Here is a 22,841-nt window from a genome sequence, read left to right on the forward strand (position 1 = left end):
CTTAAAAACACAAAGCACTTTCTTTTCCCCAACTCCAAATAAACAGAGGAATAGGAAATAAGTTTTAAATTTGCTAGCTGTTTCGTGACTAGAGTAATTGAATTGTTTGAGACAAAATTTTGGCCTACAGAGCCATCAGTTCAAAATAGATTTTTAATATAACCTTTACAATGTTTCTGGTTTTTTACTTTTGTTTATTTTTCAGCAGCTTCGTGGTTGTGGGAAATCTGCTACACTGCAATAAAAGCATGTCTTTGTTTAACTTCAAAAGCAAGATAAATAAATTGAAATATTTTTCATAACTAGAGATTGTTTTCTCTTGCATAATTCATATTTACTAAAATATTTTGTTTCGTGTCTCCTCATAGTTACTGGATATAAGAAACCTGTTCTGTAGTGTAGAAATATTACCATAATTATAAAATCCCTATTAGAACACCACAAATAGTTTTAGATTTAACATATTTATATTTGCAGAACTTTGTCCATCAGAAGCCTAACTGATTTCTTCTTTCATTCACTCCCAAGTGTCAGAAATGGAAGAAACAATGTTATCTGTGCTAAGGCCATCGCAGAAAACAGCCGACAGTGTCATTTCATCTCCCACAGCTTCAACACGCCTTCCCATCGATCCCTCGGAGCTGCCCCCTGACAAGCTCCATGTGGAACTTGAACTCTCCCCAGATTCTCAAATAACCCTGTATGGACCCCTGCTCAAAGCCTTTCTGTGTGTAAAGGTAGGAATAAGTATCCAACTTGTTGAATTTATGGATGGCCTTACGTAGGAAAGGGAAGCAATTATTTTGAAGCAGAAAATTAGAATTCACTATGCAGAGGATGTGAATTTAGATGAAAGGTTTTTATAAGACTAGTTTGAAATGACTTCATTTGGTAATGCGATATAGCTGCGATGAATTCAGTTGGCACAGGCTCATGGGAAGACTTATAATATATATGTAAAGGCCTATCACTATAATTTTCCTTTTGATAAATAGTATATGTTCCTGCCTTCATGTTCAGAAAACTTCTTTGGCTTTTGCAGACTTTCAGGGCTTCTTTGTAAATGAAGAGTAGTTTAAAAAAGAAAACCAAACCTATGACTGGTGCTTGTAATAACAACCACTATTATGCAAAAATGTGGCAGAACCTGTGCTTTCAGTGCATCTTTAAGTCCTGCGGTGTCCTGATCCCCTCCCCTCCCCCCTCCATGTTTTGTTTTAATTGGATTTAATGAAATTTCTGGAATCCCCAAGAGCATGGGGAGGAAGGAGGAAGGATGTGCAGATTAACTTCATTTTAGAAAGTTACTTCAATGGATATATAAAACTATTTTTCATCCTTTCATCTTTTTCTTGATGTCAAGCTTTTAGGCTTTAAAATCTTTGTATGTATTGCTTATTTCACATTCTCTTCTGTTACTGATCTTCAGGGTGGAAAGAGGGTGAGGAACAATTTATTCTTCTGCCCCAACAGAAGGAAAGGTGATTGATCTTGTCACTTTGATTTGGCTAACAATGAAATGCTTCATTTTTTTTTAAAGGTCTGCTTCAGTCTAGGCTAAAATAACATTTCTGGAGGCTTTGGGGGTCAGAGGATGGGGAAATTTCTGAGGCAGGTGATCAGTGTCAGGACCCACACTGAAAGAGTAATTTTTAAGAGTTTGCTTAAAGACATTGCACATACAGACAATAGCAGAAAATGTTAAGTTTTGCATAGTGTAGGACTTGCAAATATGCTCATTATTTTTTCATGTTGCCACTAAAATAAGAATGAAAAAAATCAGGCCAGTGCTGGATATCTTGAAAATCTTTCATTTCTTTGGACATGTCCTGTAGTTGCACCCATGTTGGCATAATGCTGATGAATTGTTTATTGAGCTTTTTTTTTTTCTGCAACTCATAAATTCATGCAATGGTTCTGCCTTTCTACAACCATTTCCTTCTTCCTCAGCCCCCCTTTTCTCCTGGAGGTATACAAAACCAGTGCTACGTTAGAGCTCTTGATTCTATGACAATTTAATTTTTGACCACAGGTGCAGTTTCTCAGATTAAAACTAGCTTTTATCTTCTAAGACTCGAGAGAAAATTTAGATGAATAATTCTTTTTCCAAAACGTTTTTGTTTGAATATTTTTGTCACTTGTGTTTACATCTTTTTTTCTTTTTTCCTAGCTGTACTGACAGCATCTGTTGTTATCTAGTAGATTTCTGGGTTTGTTAGGTTTGTTTTCCTAACTTGTGGCTAAATAGTTGTTTTCAGTGAGTCTTCATGTTTTCTTATGCATGCAGGAGAGACTCCGGTATGTTCGCTCTTTGTGAAATGTTATTAAGCTTTCTGTTCTTGGGCACAGTTTTTGGTGTAATATTCTGCTTCTTACTGGAGGGGTTATGGACTGAGAACGAGTGAGTGGTGGTAGGTGCTTGCATCCCCTGTGAAGGGCACTGGCAGTAAGTTAGCAGCGTGCTTAGCACCCTCTGCTGGGCCGCCTTAAATGTTTCAAGATCTGTCTTCTGACATTCAGCCTCTAGCTTTCCCCTTCGTTAAAAGCAGAGCGTGTGAGCTTTGCTCAACTTTTGAGAGTTTTTGTTGTGACCCCCAAGTGGTACTTAGTTCATACACAGTATGTTAACACTGAAAGTACTTTAGAGACGCAGTTAGAGACAGCAAAATTACATGTCCGAAGGAGTCATTATTTCAAGTCTAATAATGGGCCTGCCTTTTCTGCAGATCTTTTTCAAGGACTTGAGTACTTTGAAATCACTTTCTTTGTGTTATATACTTCCTCTTTGCTTGCTCTAAGGAGTTGTGCTTAGAAAAAAATGAAGAAATCTTGGAAGGTGAATGAGGCTTAGGAAAAAGAAGAGGGGAGCAATAAACTTCGAATCTCTTTCAGTTTGATCTTCAGTCTAGCACTCGGTTGTCCACATCTCAGAAATCATCATTGGACTTTGTAATAGGTGGAGTGTTTCTGTCTGTATGGGCAGCTGCAGGACTGCATTACTTTCTATGAGTGAGGCAGCGGTGTTGGTGTCTCTGTCGTATCTTCTTAGGTTAGAAAGGATTTTGCTCCAGCAGTTCCAAAGATGAATTAACATTAAAATGTAATCTATGAGAACTTGCATCATCCAGAAAATTCTTCTTGAGAGACATATTTTGTTCATTAATTTTATTTTTATATAGGTCTAACCTTTTTTGGGGGGAGGGGATGGTCTGCTGGGGGAAAATGACAGACTGTCAGAAATCTGATTCTGATGAACTTTATGTAAAATAGAGTAAGATGGATTTTTTGCTTCCAGTAGAATTTGACAAAGTTTTTTTGGTCTTGGATCCCTGAGCGAGGATGGCTTAGAAACAAAGTTGGGTTTCATACCCGAGGGGAAATATTTATGAATGAGTATTTTAGAAGCATGTTTAAGGCTTTTAAATCTTCTGATAAGTCTCAGAAGGGTAAATGATAGACCAACAGGAAGTGTTCTGTGTTCATTCTCTGCAAGTTGTCTATCTTTAAAGAGACTTTCTAAAGTGTTTTTAAAATGTGAATAGTAGTGTTTCAGAATAGTTATTTGTACTGCATACATCTAGAATGCAGTTACTTTGAGAACTTCTGAAAGCCCCTCTCCTGCAAAGCACATGACCTGAATTTGCACTTAGATTATACATATTATAAAAAGGACCTTACTTTCATAGAAAGAAAACTATGTATGTTTCTTCAGCTATAGTTATACCTTTACTGCTTATTTTACAGGAGACTAACTTACAGAAAAACTCTGAATTTGTATTTCATTATATTGCCTGCATATTTTTACTTTGTTTTCCATATGGTAATAGTAAATAATTCCTTTTCTCAGGAAAATTATTTTGGAGAAGATGACATGTACACTGATTTTGAAGAAGTTATTTCAAGCCCTGTTTTGTCATTGTCAACATCTTCAAGCTCCGGATGGACAGCTGTTGGAGTGGAAAATGGCAAAAAGGAAAATGAAAGTTCAGTCAAGCCAGTTCACCCTCTTACTTTGCGTCCGTGGGATATTACTGTGCTTGTTAATTTGTACAAAGTGCATGGGCGGTTACCAGTGGTAAGTGCCTTGGAATAGTAAAATATTTTACTTCATCTAACTTTTCAATTGCATAATCTGGAGTTAAATTTAACTTCTTGCAGCCGTTAAGTAGGGAAGGTGCTCTCTAAACTGTGAGTATACTCTTCACTACAATTGCGGCCATCTAAAACAATTTGAGACATAATTGATTTTGTTTATCTGGAAGGCAGAACTGGATAATTTTTTGTGTAATTTTATTCAGCAAACTTGATTTTATGTGATCAGTAGTCCATTCTTTTTGATTGACCATTATGATTTCTCTGATAATTAGCAGAGCTGTCTTCTAATGCTGCATTCTGCATTAGAATCAGCCACAGCATATGGGTTCACCCAAATGAGTTTGAATTGCAGTTTGTGTGGTTATTTTGAAGTTGCACAAGCTTCTTCTTAAGTAACAAGTGGAGGAAAAGTAGCATACTTTCCACTTACACATTTGCTTCTAATCTGACAATTTAAAGTGTTAAGTGTTTTCAGCTTCTGACATGGATGTGTTTGATTTTTGTTTTAGCACTGCAGTCCAGATGGTCCTGAATGCCCTACAGCCTTTTTGGAAAGGTTGTGTTTTGAGATGAAGAAGGGATTTAGGGAAACAATGCTTCAACTTGTACTGTCTCCAGTGAATTTATTTCTGAATGACAACTATCAGGTAATAAGTTGATTTTTGTTTGTGTGTTGGGGAAGCTGTGATGATCGTAAAATTGAGTTCTGTTTTGATCAGAACTTTCTTGTTGCACACACAGAAGGTTTATTACGGGTCATGAATCGTAAGAAGCATTGAAGAAAATTTTGATGCGTCCTTTTTTTTTAATCTTTATTTCTCTCCATCTTGCATTTCTAGTGAAAGTGCATGGGAGAAAAGATTGTGTTCTCTTAAATTTTCTTCAAAACTTTCTGGAGAAGGTGATCGTGGGAAGTCAGAGTAGTGTTCAGATTGGTCTTAGAACTGTTGAATAAATTTTAAAAACTTGGTTTTGAAAGATCTCAACATGTCTGATCACATCTAAGTTTTGTGCAATGGCTGGAGGACAACTAAAGATGTATGTTACTTTTGTTAAGCATATAGTTTTAAAGCTAAGCAGGTTGGTAAATATAACAACTGCACCTGTTGCACAGTTTCTATGACTTTTATTGAAATAAATCATGTGGCTAAGTCTGTCCCTTATAGTTGATACTGTTACGACCTATGGTCTTCCTCACTTCTTGGAAGGTGGGGGTGAGGGGTAGTCATGAGCCATACTTCGGAAAATAACTAATGAGACAAAGTTAAGTATTGTTATTTGCAGCTTGTCGGCTAGCTGTGTACTACTATGCTCTAATTAGTTAGTAAGCTTACAGAAATTGCCTGTATGGATGAATTAACTCAGTGAGGGTTTTGGCCTGAAATTTGTTAACACAAGGAATGACTAATTGGAGCTCTTGCTTATGAACACATTGGTTATATTAGAAGTATTATGATACTCAGACTGTGTCTTACAGATTATTTTCAGTCCCTGTATCCTGATTATGTTGTTACCAATGACATGTATAAAAATAATCTAAATTTTATGTCAGTTTATGCACTTTCTAGTCTTTTGGGCTGGAATACTGTACATGGATGATGATGCATGTCATTTCATACTGTTAGATGAGCAAGGTAATGAAAGAACAGTTGATCAATGCTTGTTTAAACGTCCAAATTTGGACCCAGTGTCCCACAGGTACAAAAGTATCTTAAATATAACGGCTGATTATAGGCTGGCTAGAAGATACTATTAATGAAAGGGAAGAAATAATGAACTTGATGGCAAAAAGTTAAGTGATGTCTTAGGAGGTTCAGTGTTAGCTTTCACATTTTGAGATGTTACCCTATTAACCTCTAATCAGTAAAGAATAAATCCTTGATTAGAATGCAGAATTTAAATGCAGGTTTTTTTGGTTGCAACTCTACAATTATCTGTAGTAGTAATCTGAAAAAATTGATGGTGTGAAGTCACAGGAATGGCAGGTGAATAATTTTTGTAGGGTTAATGGAACCATTCATTGGCAAAAGTGGATAAAGCAGTAGCATGGTAGCAGACAAAATTCAGTTTTGTTCTAAGCTTTTGTTAGGAGTTGACTATATGTTTGTTATGTAGAGATTATTTTCCATTAGGATGAAGTTCTCAGCAGGTGTAACAAGTCAGTGAGAATGGTGGTTTGAACATATATATCATTAGGTAATGAAAATTTACTTGTTAAGAATTTCCCGTTTGGATATCCAAGTCTGCTGGAAGGTTTTTTGTATTTTCTGTTTGTCCTATGAGGGCTTCAAGCTTTTGAATGGCTGCTTATTTAAGAATACAATCTGTTTTCTGTTTTTAATGAGGCACTTAAGGGTTGTTCAAGCCTGTAAGTTAATTACTGTGTTGTAGCGCATATGTACAAGGAAGCAGAAATGAGGTTGCAGGCATAACCTTAATTTTGGGGGGCTTTTTTTTTTAATGATGTAATTTCACAGCCCTGAGACTTTCCACAATGAGTTTTTTCTTGATGTTCATACATACATACATACATACATACATACATATATATATATATATATATATATATAAAGTTACAGACTATACACGGTGTTTTTATCTATACCTATCTATCTATATAGCCTATATATATAGGTTATATATATATAAATATATATAATATTATATATATATATATAGAGAGAGAGAGTTTTATTTCTATCATTCTGTCTCAGAATCCCCCAAAGCCGGGGAAATGTTGAATAAAAAAGGCGGAACATTTTGCCTCTTTTAAGAGCAAAAATCAGTAGGAGCAGAGTGAGTTCCTAGCTAAACATGAGGGAGAACAGAGGGTGAAGTTGCTGGCGGTGTAATAGCTAGTATTGCTATCCACCAGCTGGGGAAGTGTCTTGCCACCCAACAGATGTCAGCTGCGCTAGATCTCGGCCCGCAGCGTTTCTTTCCATTTTATCCCTGCTCCTGCTTTAGGTTGGAGTGTTTAGCTGTTAGCGGAGGACTCTTTCGCAGCTGTGTTTTAACACCTCTCCCTTCCGGCAGTGCCTGCTGTCAGCGCGCTCCGCAGCTTCTTCGGTGCGTCCTGTTCCCTTGTCAGCCCCTGCTCTCGCTCTCTGTGTCAAGGTTGGAGCTGCCCTTGTCTGTCTGCCTTTCTTGCTGTTCGCGGGAGCTGCACTTGCTATTTTGAGGAAAGCCAGAAATTAAGCATAAGCAGGGATGGGCCTTTATCTTTCCTAACATTATGTTTACCATCTGGAATGTGTAAGTGACTGGCTGTGTAAAATATAATGGTAATAGCAGATTTACGTGAATTACTACATGACTTTTCTCGTTACTCTAACGGTTGAGGCTTAGTAATGCTGTGATTACATATTTTGCCTTAGGGCTTTTATATATATAATACAAAATTTCAGCTGTATTTATTTTAATTAAGAAATATTAAGCGAGGGTAATAAGACTTTTGCTTTGCAATTTCTATTGGTTAAAATAATAAACATGCAGGGTATCATGTCTTAAAAAATATTGTGAAGAAAACTTTGGTCAGTTATGTATGTTAATAATACCTAGTGCTTGACTGTGGATGTGTTCATTCTTGCCATTTAATATTGTAAAACTTTCATACTTTGATGCAAAGTTCATAGTTTGACCCTTTATTCATATTTTGTATCTTAAAAATGCTGCTTGATACTTCACAGTTCAACCTCAAAGTAAAAAGTTTACAGTACCAATGCATATATAAAAAAAAGTTGTTCCTCCGTGTGCATAGCTGAGCAAGCGTTGTTGCTTTGTGTTTCTAATTCCAATTTTGTTACTCTCAATTTCTTGCATAGCTTCTAAATCAAGGCATAAGGTGCTAGTGTTATCAAAAGAGTAAGGCGTGTTTCTTCTCCACTGTCAGCAAACCCTTTGGAGTTGCTTCATGAAGAACAGAATCCGGGCAAGATACTGTACTAAGAAACAGAATGGAAGAAAAAGTAGTTTTTTAACTTACTGGCTTTACACCACAGCTTACTTCCGTGTAGTCATAAGCTTGTGGTGTATGTCTGCCCTGCCTGTATCTTTCCAGCTTCTTCCCTGGCTGCTGCAATTCTACTCTTCTGAAAAGTATTACATCCAAATTTTCATATCTGTAAGCAAGTAGTTTTGCTTTAGATAGCCAAGAGATATGTTGGTGGAAAGTGCAATCTAGAGGACAGTCTCTGATTTATTTATTTATTTTTATAATGTGCAAGCTTTGTAATAGTAACAAACCTTCATAAGTCATGTTTTTTATGCTGTTATCTGTTTCATTGTTAAACATGCTTTTGTATTTTTTAAATATATTTTATTGTAGAAATATTTTACAGATGGTTATCTGTGATGTCACTATGTGGAGATAACCAAATGAAGGTAGCTAACGATGGTTGCTAACCTGCCTGGTTAAAACAAACTCTTTTTTAGCGTGGGTTGGATAAACTTCCCTCCACCCATAAGATTTGTACATGTGTTGTTGCATGTGTAATGCTGAGAACTCTTGGGACTGCCTAACTGTATAGAAGATAACAGAATTTAAAAGGTGAAGACAAATGGGTACAAAGCTTCTTTGACAACAGATTTTGTGCTTTATATTGATGCATTTTTTGCGAATAGTCATCTTAACTTACTTGTCCTTAACAGCGACCTGCAGTGGATGAAGTTCTTCGAGAGGGCCACATCAGCCTGTCAGGCCTGCAGCTGCGCGCTCATGCAATGTTTTCAGCGGAGGGCCTGCCTCTCGGAAGTGATACTTTAGAATATGCATGGCTGATTGATGTGCAGGCTGGAAGTCTTACGACCAAAGTTACAGCACCGCAGGTACCTTCTAGAAACTGTTCAATATAAAATATTACCTTGCTTCTTTCCTGTACAGCTGGTGTAGCAATGATTTTATAAAGTATATGGTATCAGCTGAATTAGGTGCATCTGTACTTTTAGCTTATAGTTTGAAAACTAACCATTTGAAAACCTAACCATTTCTATAAATGGATAGGAAATGCCAAATAAGATTAAACTGACATTCCTCTTAAATCTAGATATGACAGAGTGTCTAGTGTTATATGAGAATTTGAAAGGTTGATGGTAAAAGAGCATGAGCAAGTCAGCAGCAAGTGCTCCTGTCACTACATGTAAATACAGTGTGTTTGTTGCATCTATGTATGTTGATGTACTTACACATTGATTAGAAACATGACCACAGTATCTACATGCACTTCAGGTGGTTTAATGGCAGAGTAAATAATACTTCTCTGTAAACAGAGTAGATGTTTTTGGACTCCTTACAGCCGTTAAGTTAGCCAGCATTAGGAAGAGGAGGAAAGGAAACCTATTCAAAAGGTTTAAATGTGAGATGAGTCAGGTTGTCTGTGACTTGCTTTGAGGTTATTATTATTCATGATGATGAATTTTGGAGATGCACCTACTTGATAAATTTCTGCGAAGGTAAGTGAAATACCCAGTTTTGATTGCATTGGCTGAAAGACAATTTGTTACCACCCAGATTTAAGATCCTTAAAGATGTACAGTCATTTACTTGAAAGGATGCTGCCAGCTACAGGGGTATCAAGTGGAGCATGTGGCAAGAATTTAGCCAGTATATAATAAAGTTCTGGCTTTCCACAGAAAGCTGTGGCCAAAGCCATGTTATGAAGAAGGAGACAAGTAAGGTGATAATTTGAGGGAATCTAGAATGGGCAGGCTTCAGGACTTGGGGAGTAGTTGGTAACTCAGTAATCCTTCTGCCCTCGTAACTTCTGACGCTTGGAGGTCCTGCTGGAACACAGTCAGCTTTCACACCATGGGAGTTTCTAAGGTCAGTCTCAGCGCTGCTTCCTTTAGTTTTGCCATTTATGTTGCATTTTTTTCTAAATACAATAACGGCTCCAAGTATACAATAGGGAAATCACTTTGGTTTATTACTGGTGTGGGCTGCCAGATCTTTAGAGAAGATTCCTTTGTCACTGTGTTCTGAAACATGAGAAAAATAGATTAATTCGATGTAGTGGTTACCCCTTGATTTTTTTAAGACATTCTTACACCCCCTCATTCCTGCAAAAAGTGGCAGTATTTTCTAGGATTAAAAGCTGCTTTCAGTCTAAGGCTTCTGCAGCAAATAAAATGAAAATAAGGCACAATTTGTTAGTTGAAATCTAGGCAATCTCAGTGAATTTAAGGAATAGATTCCAGATAGGATTTTCATGCAGTGTATACAGATTTTTGTAGAGGTATTTCCCCAAATGTTACCACTGATTCAGACAATCTGTAGTACTTACTCCACTGCTCTATGCTCAAGATTAAACCTAGCTAATTCAAAATACTCTAAGCTTAGAGAATATCTCTAAATGTTTGATACAATTTAAGGGTTTTCTTACCCTACAAAGCCATTTTCAGTTTTATATATCATATGGGATATTTTTTAGTCAGCACTGCTGTGAAGCTTGAATTTGCTGTTTCAGGGCCATTGGCTTTTTTTTAACTTTTGTAGTGCAGTGTATTGCAGGAATTTGTGAAGGTATACCACTGAGGGGAAGAGGAGAGAGATTTTGTGCAAGGCAGTCATAGTTATATTAAATTCTGGTTAAATTACTGCTGAATTTAAGTGCGCTTTCCTTCGGGTAGCCAAAGAAAACCCATTTCCCACTTGTAGTACAGATGGTCATGAATCATTTCCTTTATGAAGAAGCTAACTCTATAAAAGATTTAAATCAACAGTAGGCTAATTATTAGGTCCAGCCACATTTAGCACTATTCTGTGTAGCAAGTTTCCTCTTACGCTTACTAAATATAACTTTGTTACACATATCCAAGGAAGTATGGTATTTCAATTATGAATACTAATAGGAATATTTTGATTTTTTTGAGGTAAAATAAGGTCAGCAGTGTGTTAATAACTAACTGTTCAGTTGACTGTAAGAGCAAAGCTGTTTCCTTAGATTAAGAAATGGTTTAGAAATTTTTTTGATGTCACAGTGCTATCCGTGATAAATTACAGGAACTTGTGTGTCATGGCACATGCGCACACGCGCGCGCACACACAGTAACAGGAGTAACAGGAAATAGGCTGTGTGTAAACAAAGCTAATGCAAACAATATGTTATGGTGGCACTTTTTGTTTGTTTTTACCCCTCCTCACCTGCCAGCCTTTGTTCTTCCAGTAATCTGCTGAGCACTGAAAGTTTATTTTGAATACTTACTGTTAGACAACTTGTTATTTGCTTACATACAGCTTGTGTGCCTTCTGGAGTGGGGACAGAGCTTTGTATTTCATGTGGTGTGCCGTGAGTTTGAACTGGAAAGGCCAAAATCTGTAATAATATGCCAGCATGGAATTGATCGTCGGTTTTGTGACTCTAAGGTAATCCTTTTATCAGTCTTAATTTCTCACTATACACTTTTTTTTTTTTTTTTTAGAACAGTTTATGAGTTCGGTCTTAAAATAATCAAGAGATATGGAGTATATAAGCAGGTTGGATGTCCCCTTCAATAAATTATAGCTAATCATGCTTTAGAAAGAGAAGTGATTTCTCTGTGTATTTTTTTTTCTGGTGCACAGCATGCTTTTATGCTGTTTGAATTATTTTGGCACACAGTATCCGTAGAGTTATGCCTGGTTTCTCATCCCTTCAGTGCCGATGAGCTGGAACTCCTGCTGTGCCCACCAACAGTGTAGGTGCTGGCTTGCTCTCTTACTTTCTTCAAGCCCTGATTTTCGTTCTGGAATGCTGCCTAACTACATAGTTGTAGTTCTATGGATTTTGGACTAGTGTCTGTTCCTCCCTTAACAGTCAAAGGGCATGCTTCCTCCTCGCACTCCTGGCACATTTCAGTGGTACTTTTTCATCCATTATCCTGTGGTGATCAGACAGCGCTTTGATGGGAGACTTGAGCTGACAGTTTCCATGAGCTTTTTCTAAGATGGGACTCCTACTGCTGAGCCCCTTGTTTGTTGTCATGGATTCTACTCCTGGTGCTTGTCTCTTGGAGCCCACATGGGTAGTCACTTGAAGACTGAGGAGGTTTGCCCTATATTGAGTATGAGTCTTGGAGCTCAACTCTTCACTTCCTCTTTCTTTTAATCTATAGGTTCCAGCTTTTTTGATATTCTGTTAGGGGACTTGATTTGTCTTTTGCTGGTGGAAGGCAGAAGAGCCAAGAGAATTTACTGGTGTTGCTGGCAAAAGATCTTAACATGCACTAGAGAAAATGAATGTCAGCAGTATAATCCATTTAAACATCTCGCCTCTCATATTTATGCTGTTAGTGTAGAATAAGTAACTGTTGCTCTAGTGACAACCCTCTGTTAAACAGAAGATAAATAAAAGGATAAAAACAAATTTAATCAGTCTCCTAGTGTATGTTTAAATCTTTTTTCAGATGAACTGTGTCCCTGGACCATGCCCTACATCTGATGACTTAAAGTACACTATGACACGCTTAGCCATGGATGGAGCAGATCTGTATGTGGTAGAACATGGCTGTGCCACCAATATCAAGGTAAAAGTGTGTGTCTTGCAGCAATTAAAAATACTTCTTTATCAATAGACTTTTTTATATTTTTGTATACAGTATCTATGCGATTTTATTGCTTCCTTACGTGGAATGGACTAAGTAGAATTTTGTAAACTTTAAGTGATAATAGATTGGTGTTGAAAGGCTTGGACTGGTCCAGAAGTGGATCAGTCTGGGGTCTGTTTAATAATTTCATTCATGATCTTGGAAAATGGTAAAGACGTCAGTCAAAATAAGACGATGAGCTGTAGGATTTGTGTAATAAAAATAAAATAACATAAATGCTAGTATACGAATCTGGGGACTGCTTGAAACTTGTGCTATAAGTTAGTAGCTCATAAGCTGGAAATGATTGAGAAGGATTGTGTGTTTGCATTAATATGCATCTCTGGTAGATATGGGAGGAGTGTTTGTGCCATTACCTGACTGAGTCTGGAGTGGTGCATAGTGTCGCCTCTGTTCAAGAAAGGATATATAGAGAAGAGCTGATATTCTCTCCTATCATGCTAGACAGCTAGAATAACTTAGTGTAGCAAAATAAAAGCTAAGAGGCAATGCGGTTACAATAACAACAAAAAAGGAGAAAAGCATTATGCTGGTCTAACTGACTAGTAGATGTACTGTCTATTGTTAAATTCAGTTTTGAAAGGTCGCTTTAAAGGATAAGGTTTGGAGGACAACTTCACATTATGAGCAAGAATCTAACTGAAGGAGAGCAGTAATTAATTTTATGTATTTTGAATGACATGATACCTTGTGGTAGCAAAAAATGTTTGCATCTCCAGAATCTTTGGAGTCCAGTATTACAAAATTTGCAATCACAAATAGAAATGGCAGTGCTTTCAAAGGCAGCTTAAGAACTTAAACCACTCTTTAAGCACATTGTACCCCCAATGTATTTTGTCTGGAGGAGGAAAAACAATTAGGTGTTCAGTGCTCCTTAAAAGCCTGTGACAGAGATGAAAAGTAGTAATTTAATACTAAACCCATGGGTAGCTTTTCCATGAACAGATTCAGTTTTCCTTCTTTTCCCTTTGAAAAGTTTGAAAACTCAGTTTAAAAATTTCACATGTCTCATGGTGACCTCTTAGAGAGGACTTGCGCAGTTCAGGAAACTTGTTCTGATGCCTTCAGATTGTGTGAAGCTTGAAGTCTGAGTATGTGTGGCCGGGCTATGTCATCTTTTATTGTTATGCACAAGTTTCAGGGAGGATCGACACAGCATGGACATATGGGTTAGTTTGGAGTGACTGATTTCCACAGCGAAGAGAAGGGCTGAAGCAAGGAATTTTCTGGCTTCTCTTTGGAGAGGGTTGGCTTCTGCCAGTACAGTGCTTTTCATAGGAGAAGCTCTGCGTACTGTTTGGTTCAGCAGAACTACCAGAGTTAGGCCAATACAAAAAGCGGAGTGTGCTCATGTAAAGACTACTATAACACAATTCAAATCAGGACTTGGATTTTTTTTTTTATATTTTGAGTTTTGCACTGTTTAGCACTGTTCTCTTGCTGAGGTATTTATTAATTGTATAGAGGTAAATGTATGTGCTTTACAAGTTAATGCAGCTTAGTATTCAGAGTATATAATCAATGTTTTAGTCTTCTGAGAACATACAATGCTATCTATGATGTCAGAAGTTTGATTTCTTGTTTTCCAGGTTAAAATGAAGAACTTATTAATGATTTAATTTTTTAAAGGTTTGTTATATCAGCTTTCCAAAGCTGAGAATTTTCTTTTGATCCTTTTACAGAAAGAGACTCCTAATTAGAAATCTTGTTATTTAGAAGTTGCCTGAAACTAATTTTTAGCTTGCCTCTTTTTCTGCATGCTTATAAAACTGGTGCTCTGTCTTTTTGGAAATAATAGTGTGCTGAGACCTTTCTAGAATGTGTTAGGTGGTCTATTAATTAGTTTAAGACTGCTCTTTCTTTGTTTCACTTGCAACTATTCAGAGATTGTGTTTTGTTTTTTGCTTTTTTTTCCCCATTGCGTTTTTAGATGGGTGCAATACGTATTGCAAACTGCAACCTCCATAACCAGTCTGTTGGAGAAGGTATAAGCGCTGCTATCCAAGACTTTCAACTGAGACAGTATGTTGAGCAAGTGAACAATTGCAGAACTGGTCTTCAGCCAATATTAAGGAGGGCGTATTGGTTGGAAGCTGGATCTGTCAACTTGGGACTCATCACTGCAGATATTGCTTTAGCTGCAGACCATCCTTCTAAACATGAAGTACAGAGGCATTTCTTGGAAACGCATGACAACCGAACAAAGAGGTAAGAGGCACTGTTGAAGGAGATGCATTTCAGTGGTGTGTTTTTTTTATTTAAGTTCATATATTTGCTTAGAGGTTTAATTTTGTATTTTTTGCTTGCATAGGCTGTAGAGTTTTTGGGTTGTTTGTTTGTTTGTATGTTGAATGCTCAGCTATGAGCTGATGGATAAAATGCACTTGGACTATACAAAACTATGATTTTTTTGATGAAACTTAATTTTCCCACTGCCTTTCCTCACCTCAGTCCCCCAAAATTTTAGGATCAGGGAGGGGAGATGTTTTGTACCAGAATGTGCTGGTTACTTCTGATCCCAGAACAAAAGCATTCTGAGTGTGTAATATATCACTTAAAATGCCATTTATTGGAGCTAACACTATAAAGAAAAAGAAGATAATAGATAATATAATGTTTCTTCAGGCACTGGGAACCCTGAGTTGTGTCGCATTGACTGGGCCTCCAGTCAGAGTGCAGCATACCATGTAGATCCTGTCCAGGGAAAGGTTACCTGACACTTTGGGCTTTTGAGCTCACACAGGATTTTCTTAAAACAATCCTATTCATCATTTCTCTTGTTGCTGCAATTCTAGATAAAGACGAGGACACACAGATGATATAATTGCAGCTGCCAAGTGGGAGCTGCCTACAGGCTCTGTGGTTACAATTAGCCAGCTAAGTTTATCCTGCCGCCAAGGGATATGTGCAGCACAGGCCTGGAGGCCAAGCTGTACATGCAGTATAGTGCAGCACAGCACAGGCCTGCACATACGCAGGAGGGTATATGGATCACTAACCCCTTGATGCACAATGGTCTTCCTGTTAGGACTGCTACAGGAGGGAATCCATCTTGTTCTTGGCTTGTGAGCTGGACTGAAAATGGGCCTGAAAGAGTCCTGAGCAATCCAATGAGCAGCTTTGAACAAGATATCTGATGTAACTGTGGTTGCTTGTCTCCCCAAAGAGCAGTTGCCTCTGAAATGAGCAACAAATACCAATGTGAAGTGTGTGTGTAGTACTAGCATCTGTGTCGAGTGACAGGGTTGTTATTATTAACGTGTATTGTGGCAGGTGGGCATGATCCGTGCCAGAGCGTGGTTGCCTGAGCCCTGCATACAATTTATGACTTGCTACTTTGTGGAGCTAACCCTTCATGTTATGTCTGGGATCCACATTTTAGATACAAATCTCATTTATTCATTTCATGCTGAGTGAAATAGGAGCTCCTATGTGAGAGTGGAATATCTTTTAGTCTTATCTTTTTAATCTTGTTGACTTAAAGATGACTTTAAATGTGCTTAAGTCTGATGTGGTCATGTTTTTGTTTTGTTTTCTGTTTTTCTGCCTTTTTGTAGGTTGTGGTTTTTGTGGCCTGATGATAATTTGAAGAATAAGAGAAGCAAGAACAAGTGTGGCTGCCTTGGTGGTTGTCGATTCTTTGGTGGCACAGTAACAGGACTAGACTTCTTCAAGCTAGAGGAACTAACACCTTCAAGCAGCTCTGCTTTCTCAAGTACAAGTGCAGAATCTGATATGTTTTATGGGCAGTCCTTACTGCAGCCAGGAGAATGGATAATTACTAAGGAGATTCCTAAAATCTTAGATGGTGAGAATGTGCATGGAAATGCAGTTTTATTCTGTTTGCCCAGAAGTTTAGTTTCTTGAGAGAACCTGAGTAATTTTTTTCTGACTGTTTGTTGTTCATGAGGAGTTGTTGCACTATGGTACAAGAGGTCCTGTAGTAACATGGGCCCTTGTGAACTTCTGAGAGCATGTAGTGAGCAAGCCTTCATGTACTGAAACCCTTTCTGAGTAAAATAGTTTTTTGACTTACAGCTGTTTTACTTATTTAGAAAGCAGTCAGCTAAGAGAATTTGATGTATTGTTGCTATGAATTTATTCATTTTTATTAGTATGACATGTTAGTATGTGTGCATTGAGAACCTAGGGCTTTTGTTCAATAAACATTTTTATTTCAGTGGGCAGGGAAGAGACCATTGCAGTTGCGTTATCAGATATTCAGTTTTTCTTTTCTTTTTCTGAACCTAGGTAAAGCAAACGGTGTGAAACGAAAAGATTGGGATTGTCGATCTATGGGTATAGAAATAGAAAGAAAGGCACAACATCTCAGCCTACAAGTGCCATTACGTTCCCATAGCTCCTCATCATCCTCAGAGGAAACGAGCAGTTCTAGTGCTGCACTTCCCTTGCTTGCAGGTGAGAAGGAAAGCCCATCTTCTACTACTGAGGATCACTTGGGACAGAAGGAGTACTTGTCTGGTGCAAAAAGAGAAGATACTCATGGAAGGTTAGTATTCTTTGTCCAGAATAGACGTGTAGTTGGACTCTTGAACACACTGCAAGAATAAACCTTAAATTTAACAATTTATACAATATTGATTATTTTTAATGTAATTGCTGAAATTCATTTCCCAGTTTGAATGCAAATTTGGATTGCTCATAAGGATTGATTTCCTAATCTGGATAAAAAATCCAGCATGTGTGACAATAGCACTTGCCATTACAGTTCATTTGTACTTCATCTCTACATAGACAAGTGGACTAACGAGTAGCAGAATTCAGTGCGTAACCAGTGTTACAAAAATAATTGCAATGCTAATGGAAAGTCATGGAATAGCTTAAACATTTGATGGCTCCTATAATGTAAAAGAAAAAGCACTAATAATGAAGTAATCAAATTAACTTTTAATCTGTGATTCCAGTGCTCTATGCGAAGGTGCAGAGGGTAGCCCTGCATCTCCTAGCAACCAGGAAAGGTCTGTTGGTCAGTCTCCCCTGAGGTCTCCACTGAAACGGCAAGCATCTGTCTGCTCCACCCGGCTTGGGAGCACCAAGAGCCTTACTGCCGCTTTCTACGGAGACAAGCAGCCTGTTCCGGTTGGCGTGCAGTTCAGCAGCGATGTGTCTCGCAGTGATGAGAATGTCTTGGACTCTCCTAAGCAGAGGAGGAGCTTTGGTTCTTTTCCATATACTCCATCCGCAGATTCAAACTCGTTTCACCAGTATCGTTCAATGGATTCCAGCATGTCAATGGCTGATAGCGAAGCTTACTTTTCTGCAGCAGAAGAGTTTGAACCCATAAGTAGTGATGAAGGTCCAGGAACTTATCCAGGGAGGAAGAAGAGAAAAAAGCAAGCTCAGAAAATTGAATATAGTAGAGGATCTATTTACCATAGTATAGAAGGGCCCTTAACAAGTACAGCCCATGGAGAAATTAGTCAAGATGTTAAAGCTTTACCAATTAAGACTCATCCTTCGCAGGCATCATTTGTTTCAGCTTTGGGAGGAGAGGATGACCCCATGTATACTGTGGAATCTGAGAAGACTGTAGAAACTGAGCAAATAACTTCCCAGCAGCCTGTAATGGCATGTTACCAAAACTATCTTACGCAGTTCCAGGTGATCAACTGGTCAGTAAAGCATCCAACTAATAAAAGAACTTCAAAATCCTCATTACATCGTCCTTTAGACCTTGATACACCAACGAGTGAAGAAAGTTCCTCATCTTTTGAGCAACTTTCTATCCCAACTTTTAAGGTATGGAAGATGGGGGGGAAGGAGGAGTAGAGAAAGGAAAAGAATTCAAAACAAGCTAAATTGTTAAATACACATTATATAAATTAAATGATGAGAAATTTGAAACTTTTTGTCTTTAGTTAAGAAATACCTTGGATTTCAGACTTCCTATCTTTGACCGCGTGTCTAGGAGGTTGTGGAAAAGAAAAGACGAAGTTAGAATTCTATAGATAAGATGTGCACTCTGAATTCTCATTATTGTACTTAGAAATGCTACCTGTTGAATGACATGCAGTTGAAGGTTATTTGCCTGAATTTTGGTTAAAGTATGTATTACACAGAACTTTAGTAGTAGTACATTTAATACTGATAAAGTATATGATAGCCTTTAAATGCTTTATTTCAAAGTAGATGATATATGTAATTTTTTTCTTGTGACTTACGTAATATGAAGAATATATAAGGAAGGAGCTGAAATGAAATGTATGAAAAATAATGTGAATGATTTGATAGAAAATTGGTACCTAATCTCTGGAAGTTAATATTGTTACCCCTTAGCACCAAAAGCTTTATGTGTTCATGTAAGCATTTCGTAGATTATTTGAAGGCTGTTTAGAAAAAGAGCCACTGTATATCTATGCAAATCTTTGTAGTCTGATCTCTCAAGCCATTTAAAAAATGAAACAAAGCAGTTTTTGTATAGTATATTGGAGAATCTGTGTATGAGTGAAAAAGAAAAATGAGGGGTTCTTTTAGGAAAAAACTGTAAGAAGAATCTTCATTTGAAGATTCCTTGGGTATTTTTTGTCATATATAGAAGAAATGTAATAGGTTTCTCTATACTTTTTTATTAGATTGTTAAACAGGGTCTCACAGCTAATTCATTACTGGACAGAGGCATGCAGCTTACAGGATCAACATCTAAGTAAGTTAAATACTGCATAACATTATTAGCATATTTTTAAAGAGTAAAAGAGTAAGGTTTTCCTGATACTCTTGTTAAATATTTTGGCTCTTGATAGCCCTTCCAAAATTTGATTTGTCAGCAGTATTTTCAGTACTGATCTATTTTTAGAACAGCATAAAGGATTTCATTTTAAAATATTTGGGTTCGGTCAAAAAGAGTACACCATGAAAGCATTGAATTCTTGTGCTTTCTGAACTATGCAGTAAAATCTCACACTCCAACCTTTTAAGTTTAAAATCACACCAGGAATACCACAAAATAATTTTATCAAGTTGAAGACCTGGTTATACACTGTTAATGATGAGGAACACTTTCTTGTGTGCGTAGCTGTAGCTGAAGATCAATTTATTATGCATAATCTACTTGTTTATCACTTGAAACAGTTGACTCTCCTGAATGCTTGTGGATTCCTCCCTTGAAATGGGTGTGTGTTGCTTTAGTCTTGGGTCTGCCGTCTAAGATTGCTGCTTTATTATTGTTGAAATTCTGTTAAAGATTATTATAAGATGCAAGATACAAGTGTTTAATGATGTGTGTTTTCGTATTTCTTTTACAAATCTAGATTATTAATATGTATTTGACTTGTTTAGTACGCCTTACACTCCTTTGGAAAAGAAGTCTGCAGAAAATACGGATGATGAAACAATAACAGAAGAATGGACGTTGGATCACCCAGTCTCCCAGACTAGGACAACAGCAATTGTTGAAGTAAAGGGCGCTGTAGATGTAGTTCTGACTCCTCTGGTAGCAGAGGCCCTAGACAGGTAACTGATTTTCCCTTTAGTAATGCTGTGTTAAATGATTATGCTAAAAATTGTCTAAAATCAGAGCTGTTGAGTTCAGAGGTTAGCAAAAGTTTAGGTAAAAGGACTGAACGACACATGACTAATGGAACAGCAGTGCCTTGTACTCAGTGAATGTAAATCTGTATTTTTTGGAAAGAAGCTAGAAGAGTATTTTGCTGATCGGGGAGGTACACTTTCTCTCTGTCGGTGCTTAATTTATCTCTTTATAATGTTAAATGTTTTTGGTGATGTATCATGTGAACCTGGAAGTTTACATAGTATATGGGGGCTTTTTTCCTTTTGCAGGTACATAGAAGCAATGGTGCATTGTGCTAGCTCTCGACACCCAGCAGCAATTGTGGATGATCTGCATTGCAAAGTTCTTCGAGATGCTGTACAGAACAGCAAAACAACCTTCTCAGAAAATGTAAGGGAGTGAACAAGAAAAATGCATGAAGTTTGAAAGAATAGTTTTCTATATTTTAGGTAGAAAAAGTTTTAATTAATGGCTTGATACACAGTAGATAACTACATATATTAATTTTGGAATACATCTTTATTTTATCCTGTGCTTAATGTGTGCACATTTTTATAACAAATTGTTACATACTGTCTTTCAGTGATCAGAAATTTCTGTTACTTTCAGGGTTAAAAATGAAGGTTCTCTGCTGTTACTCGCAGCAGTAATTAACATGAGATCATGTTCTGTTCTTAGAAATTAGTATAGCTGATATTCTTGTATATTAATTCATATCAGCAATATATAGTTGATTATTTTACAATAGTTAGGGAGGTAGTTGCTGTGAGGCAGAGGGAATTTCACACTAAGCTGTAAAAGCGTATGCGTTTTTCTTTGCAGTTCACCTGATACTTCAAAAAATTAAGTTAGCTGAAAATGTTGTATGGTAGTTCTACAGAATTAGGAATTCTTTGTATCCAAGTTAATGCCTATGTTTATATTTATGCTATTGGGTTTGTTACGTATCTTAGACTTCACAGCCTAATGGATATTATTTACTTTGTAATGAGTTCCATGTAACTTCTATATGTAGAACACAAACTTCAAGCTGAAATCTGATCACTTGAAAGCTTGTTGAAGATTGGCCTAAGCTTAACCTATCTGTAGGTGCTGCAGTCCTTGTTCTGAAAATCATGGTATTGTGCTTGAAATGAAGTCAGAATCGCTCACTGCTTCAGTGCTATAAGCTATCTTACTTTTCCTTAGCTGAGCAGCTCTGAGTTTCACTGAGAATTAACTGTTAAATGATAACATTCTTTTTTCCCTCCAAGTTGTCTTCCAAACAGGATATTAGAGGAACAAAGATAGACACTACCACTACAGGAACAACAAACCAGGGACCAGCACAAACCAATCTTTCACTTAAGCAAGATAATGTGACAATTAAAGGTCTTCAGGCCAATGTCACTGTACCAAAGGTAACAACTTTTTGTTTAGCTTATTAATGTGTGTTTCAAAAACTACACTTATTTTGTGTCTTTGTCAGTTCCTGAAAAGCTAAAGTGAAGCTATCTACTTGTGATAAACAGCTGATATTTTAGACAGGATAGAATGTAGATGAGCTGCTCATTCTTGTTGTGATAGCAATGCACGTTAAGTAATAACCACTATAGGGATTTCTGACTGCACATGTCTTTAAAAGATGTTTTTGCATCCTCTGAGTGGGATTGTTTTATCTTAAAATTAATCAGAAGCATGCGACAGGATCGTATCAGAAAATTGTGATGTATGTTTAATGTAACACTTTTTTCTAAATTCCTTTACTCTTTTGGGGAAACTTATATATAGGTGAACCTGTGTTTATTACAAGCATCTGTTGACGAATCCCCAGGTGTTACTTCTGGCAAAACTGTGACTCACGTTTCATTAGTAGCTTTGTGTTTTGATAGAATTGCTACCCAAGTTCGTATGAACAGGTAAGAATAACACATCATTATTTGTGGCTCTTTGTTGCTTTGTTAGTCAAAAGACAGTACTCTTGTGCAGCTGCAGTAATACCAGTTTTTTGACCCGTGGTTTTGAAGTTCAGAAACAAGAGCTTGAAAAAGTTTCATGACTGAGTTAAGCAAGATAATGTGCCTTCAGTGGTTTTGTAAGTTAACACCTAATATCTAATTAGAACTCCATGTTTGGTGAGAGGTAGAAGAACCCTTTTGAAATCATTTTGGAACTTCAGTTTTAACTTTTGCGTATCTGTCACGCAGCACAGAATCAAATTTTTCAATGTTTTTTTTCCTATGGAAGTATATTTGTCTTCTGAACTTTCAAGGAATTCTTAATGCTGGTGTGCCAACATTACTTAAAATTTAATAAAAAAAAAATTATGTCTATCTGTGATTTGCTTGATTGTTTTCCCCTTTCTCTTCAAAGGGGTATAGTTGAGGAGACTTCAAACAATGCAGAAACTGGGAGGAATTCTGTTACCTTTGATCGTTACATCCAAGCCAGTAAAATGCAGCCTCAGTCTTCTGGCTCACTGAGATCCAATGCTGGAGCAGAAAAAGGAAAAGAAATTGCTGCTAAGTTGAACATCCATCGAGTTCATGGACAACTTAGAGGCCTTGACACCACAGGTAAGTTTGCTTTTCTTGCCTTTTTTTTTTTTTCATTTTAAGTGCTGATAGAAATAAGTTGGGTTAGTCCAAATTAGAGA

At 37.1% G+C, this 22,841-nt stretch overlaps 1 protein-coding gene across 11 annotated transcripts in view; it reads left to right on the forward strand.

Annotated features, from left to right (window-relative positions):
- BLTP1 (bridge-like lipid transfer protein family member 1) overlaps positions 1 to 22,841 on the forward strand; it is a 126,717-nt gene that overhangs the window by 39,372 nt on the left and 64,504 nt on the right. For 10 of the 11 annotated variants that reach the window (XM_064510654.1, XM_064510656.1, XM_064510662.1 and 7 more), the window contains exons 19-34: positions 529 to 737; positions 3,848 to 4,075; positions 4,605 to 4,742; positions 8,746 to 8,922; positions 11,330 to 11,458; positions 12,478 to 12,597; positions 14,609 to 14,886; positions 16,236 to 16,486; positions 16,930 to 17,188; positions 17,604 to 18,438; positions 19,272 to 19,342; positions 19,975 to 20,148; positions 20,476 to 20,596; positions 21,460 to 21,606; positions 21,977 to 22,104; positions 22,559 to 22,761. In XM_064510654.1, coding sequence (XP_064366724.1) covers positions 529 to 737; positions 3,848 to 4,075; positions 4,605 to 4,742; positions 8,746 to 8,922; positions 11,330 to 11,458; positions 12,478 to 12,597; positions 14,609 to 14,886; positions 16,236 to 16,486; positions 16,930 to 17,188; positions 17,604 to 18,438; positions 19,272 to 19,342; positions 19,975 to 20,148; positions 20,476 to 20,596; positions 21,460 to 21,606; positions 21,977 to 22,104; positions 22,559 to 22,761 — 3,468 coding nt within the window. The remainder of the gene's footprint in view (positions 1 to 528; positions 738 to 3,847; positions 4,076 to 4,604; positions 4,743 to 8,745; positions 8,923 to 11,329; positions 11,459 to 12,477; positions 12,598 to 14,608; positions 14,887 to 16,235; positions 16,487 to 16,929; positions 17,189 to 17,603; positions 18,439 to 19,271; positions 19,343 to 19,974; positions 20,149 to 20,475; positions 20,597 to 21,459; positions 21,607 to 21,976; positions 22,105 to 22,558; positions 22,762 to 22,841) is intronic. The other variant, XM_064510661.1, reaches the window with a different exon arrangement.

The sequence above is a fragment of the Dromaius novaehollandiae genome, chromosome 4 (genome assembly GCF_036370855.1).
Source record: "Dromaius novaehollandiae isolate bDroNov1 chromosome 4, bDroNov1.hap1, whole genome shotgun sequence".
In the NCBI taxonomy this organism is placed as follows: domain Eukaryota; kingdom Metazoa; phylum Chordata; class Aves; order Casuariiformes; family Dromaiidae; genus Dromaius; species Dromaius novaehollandiae.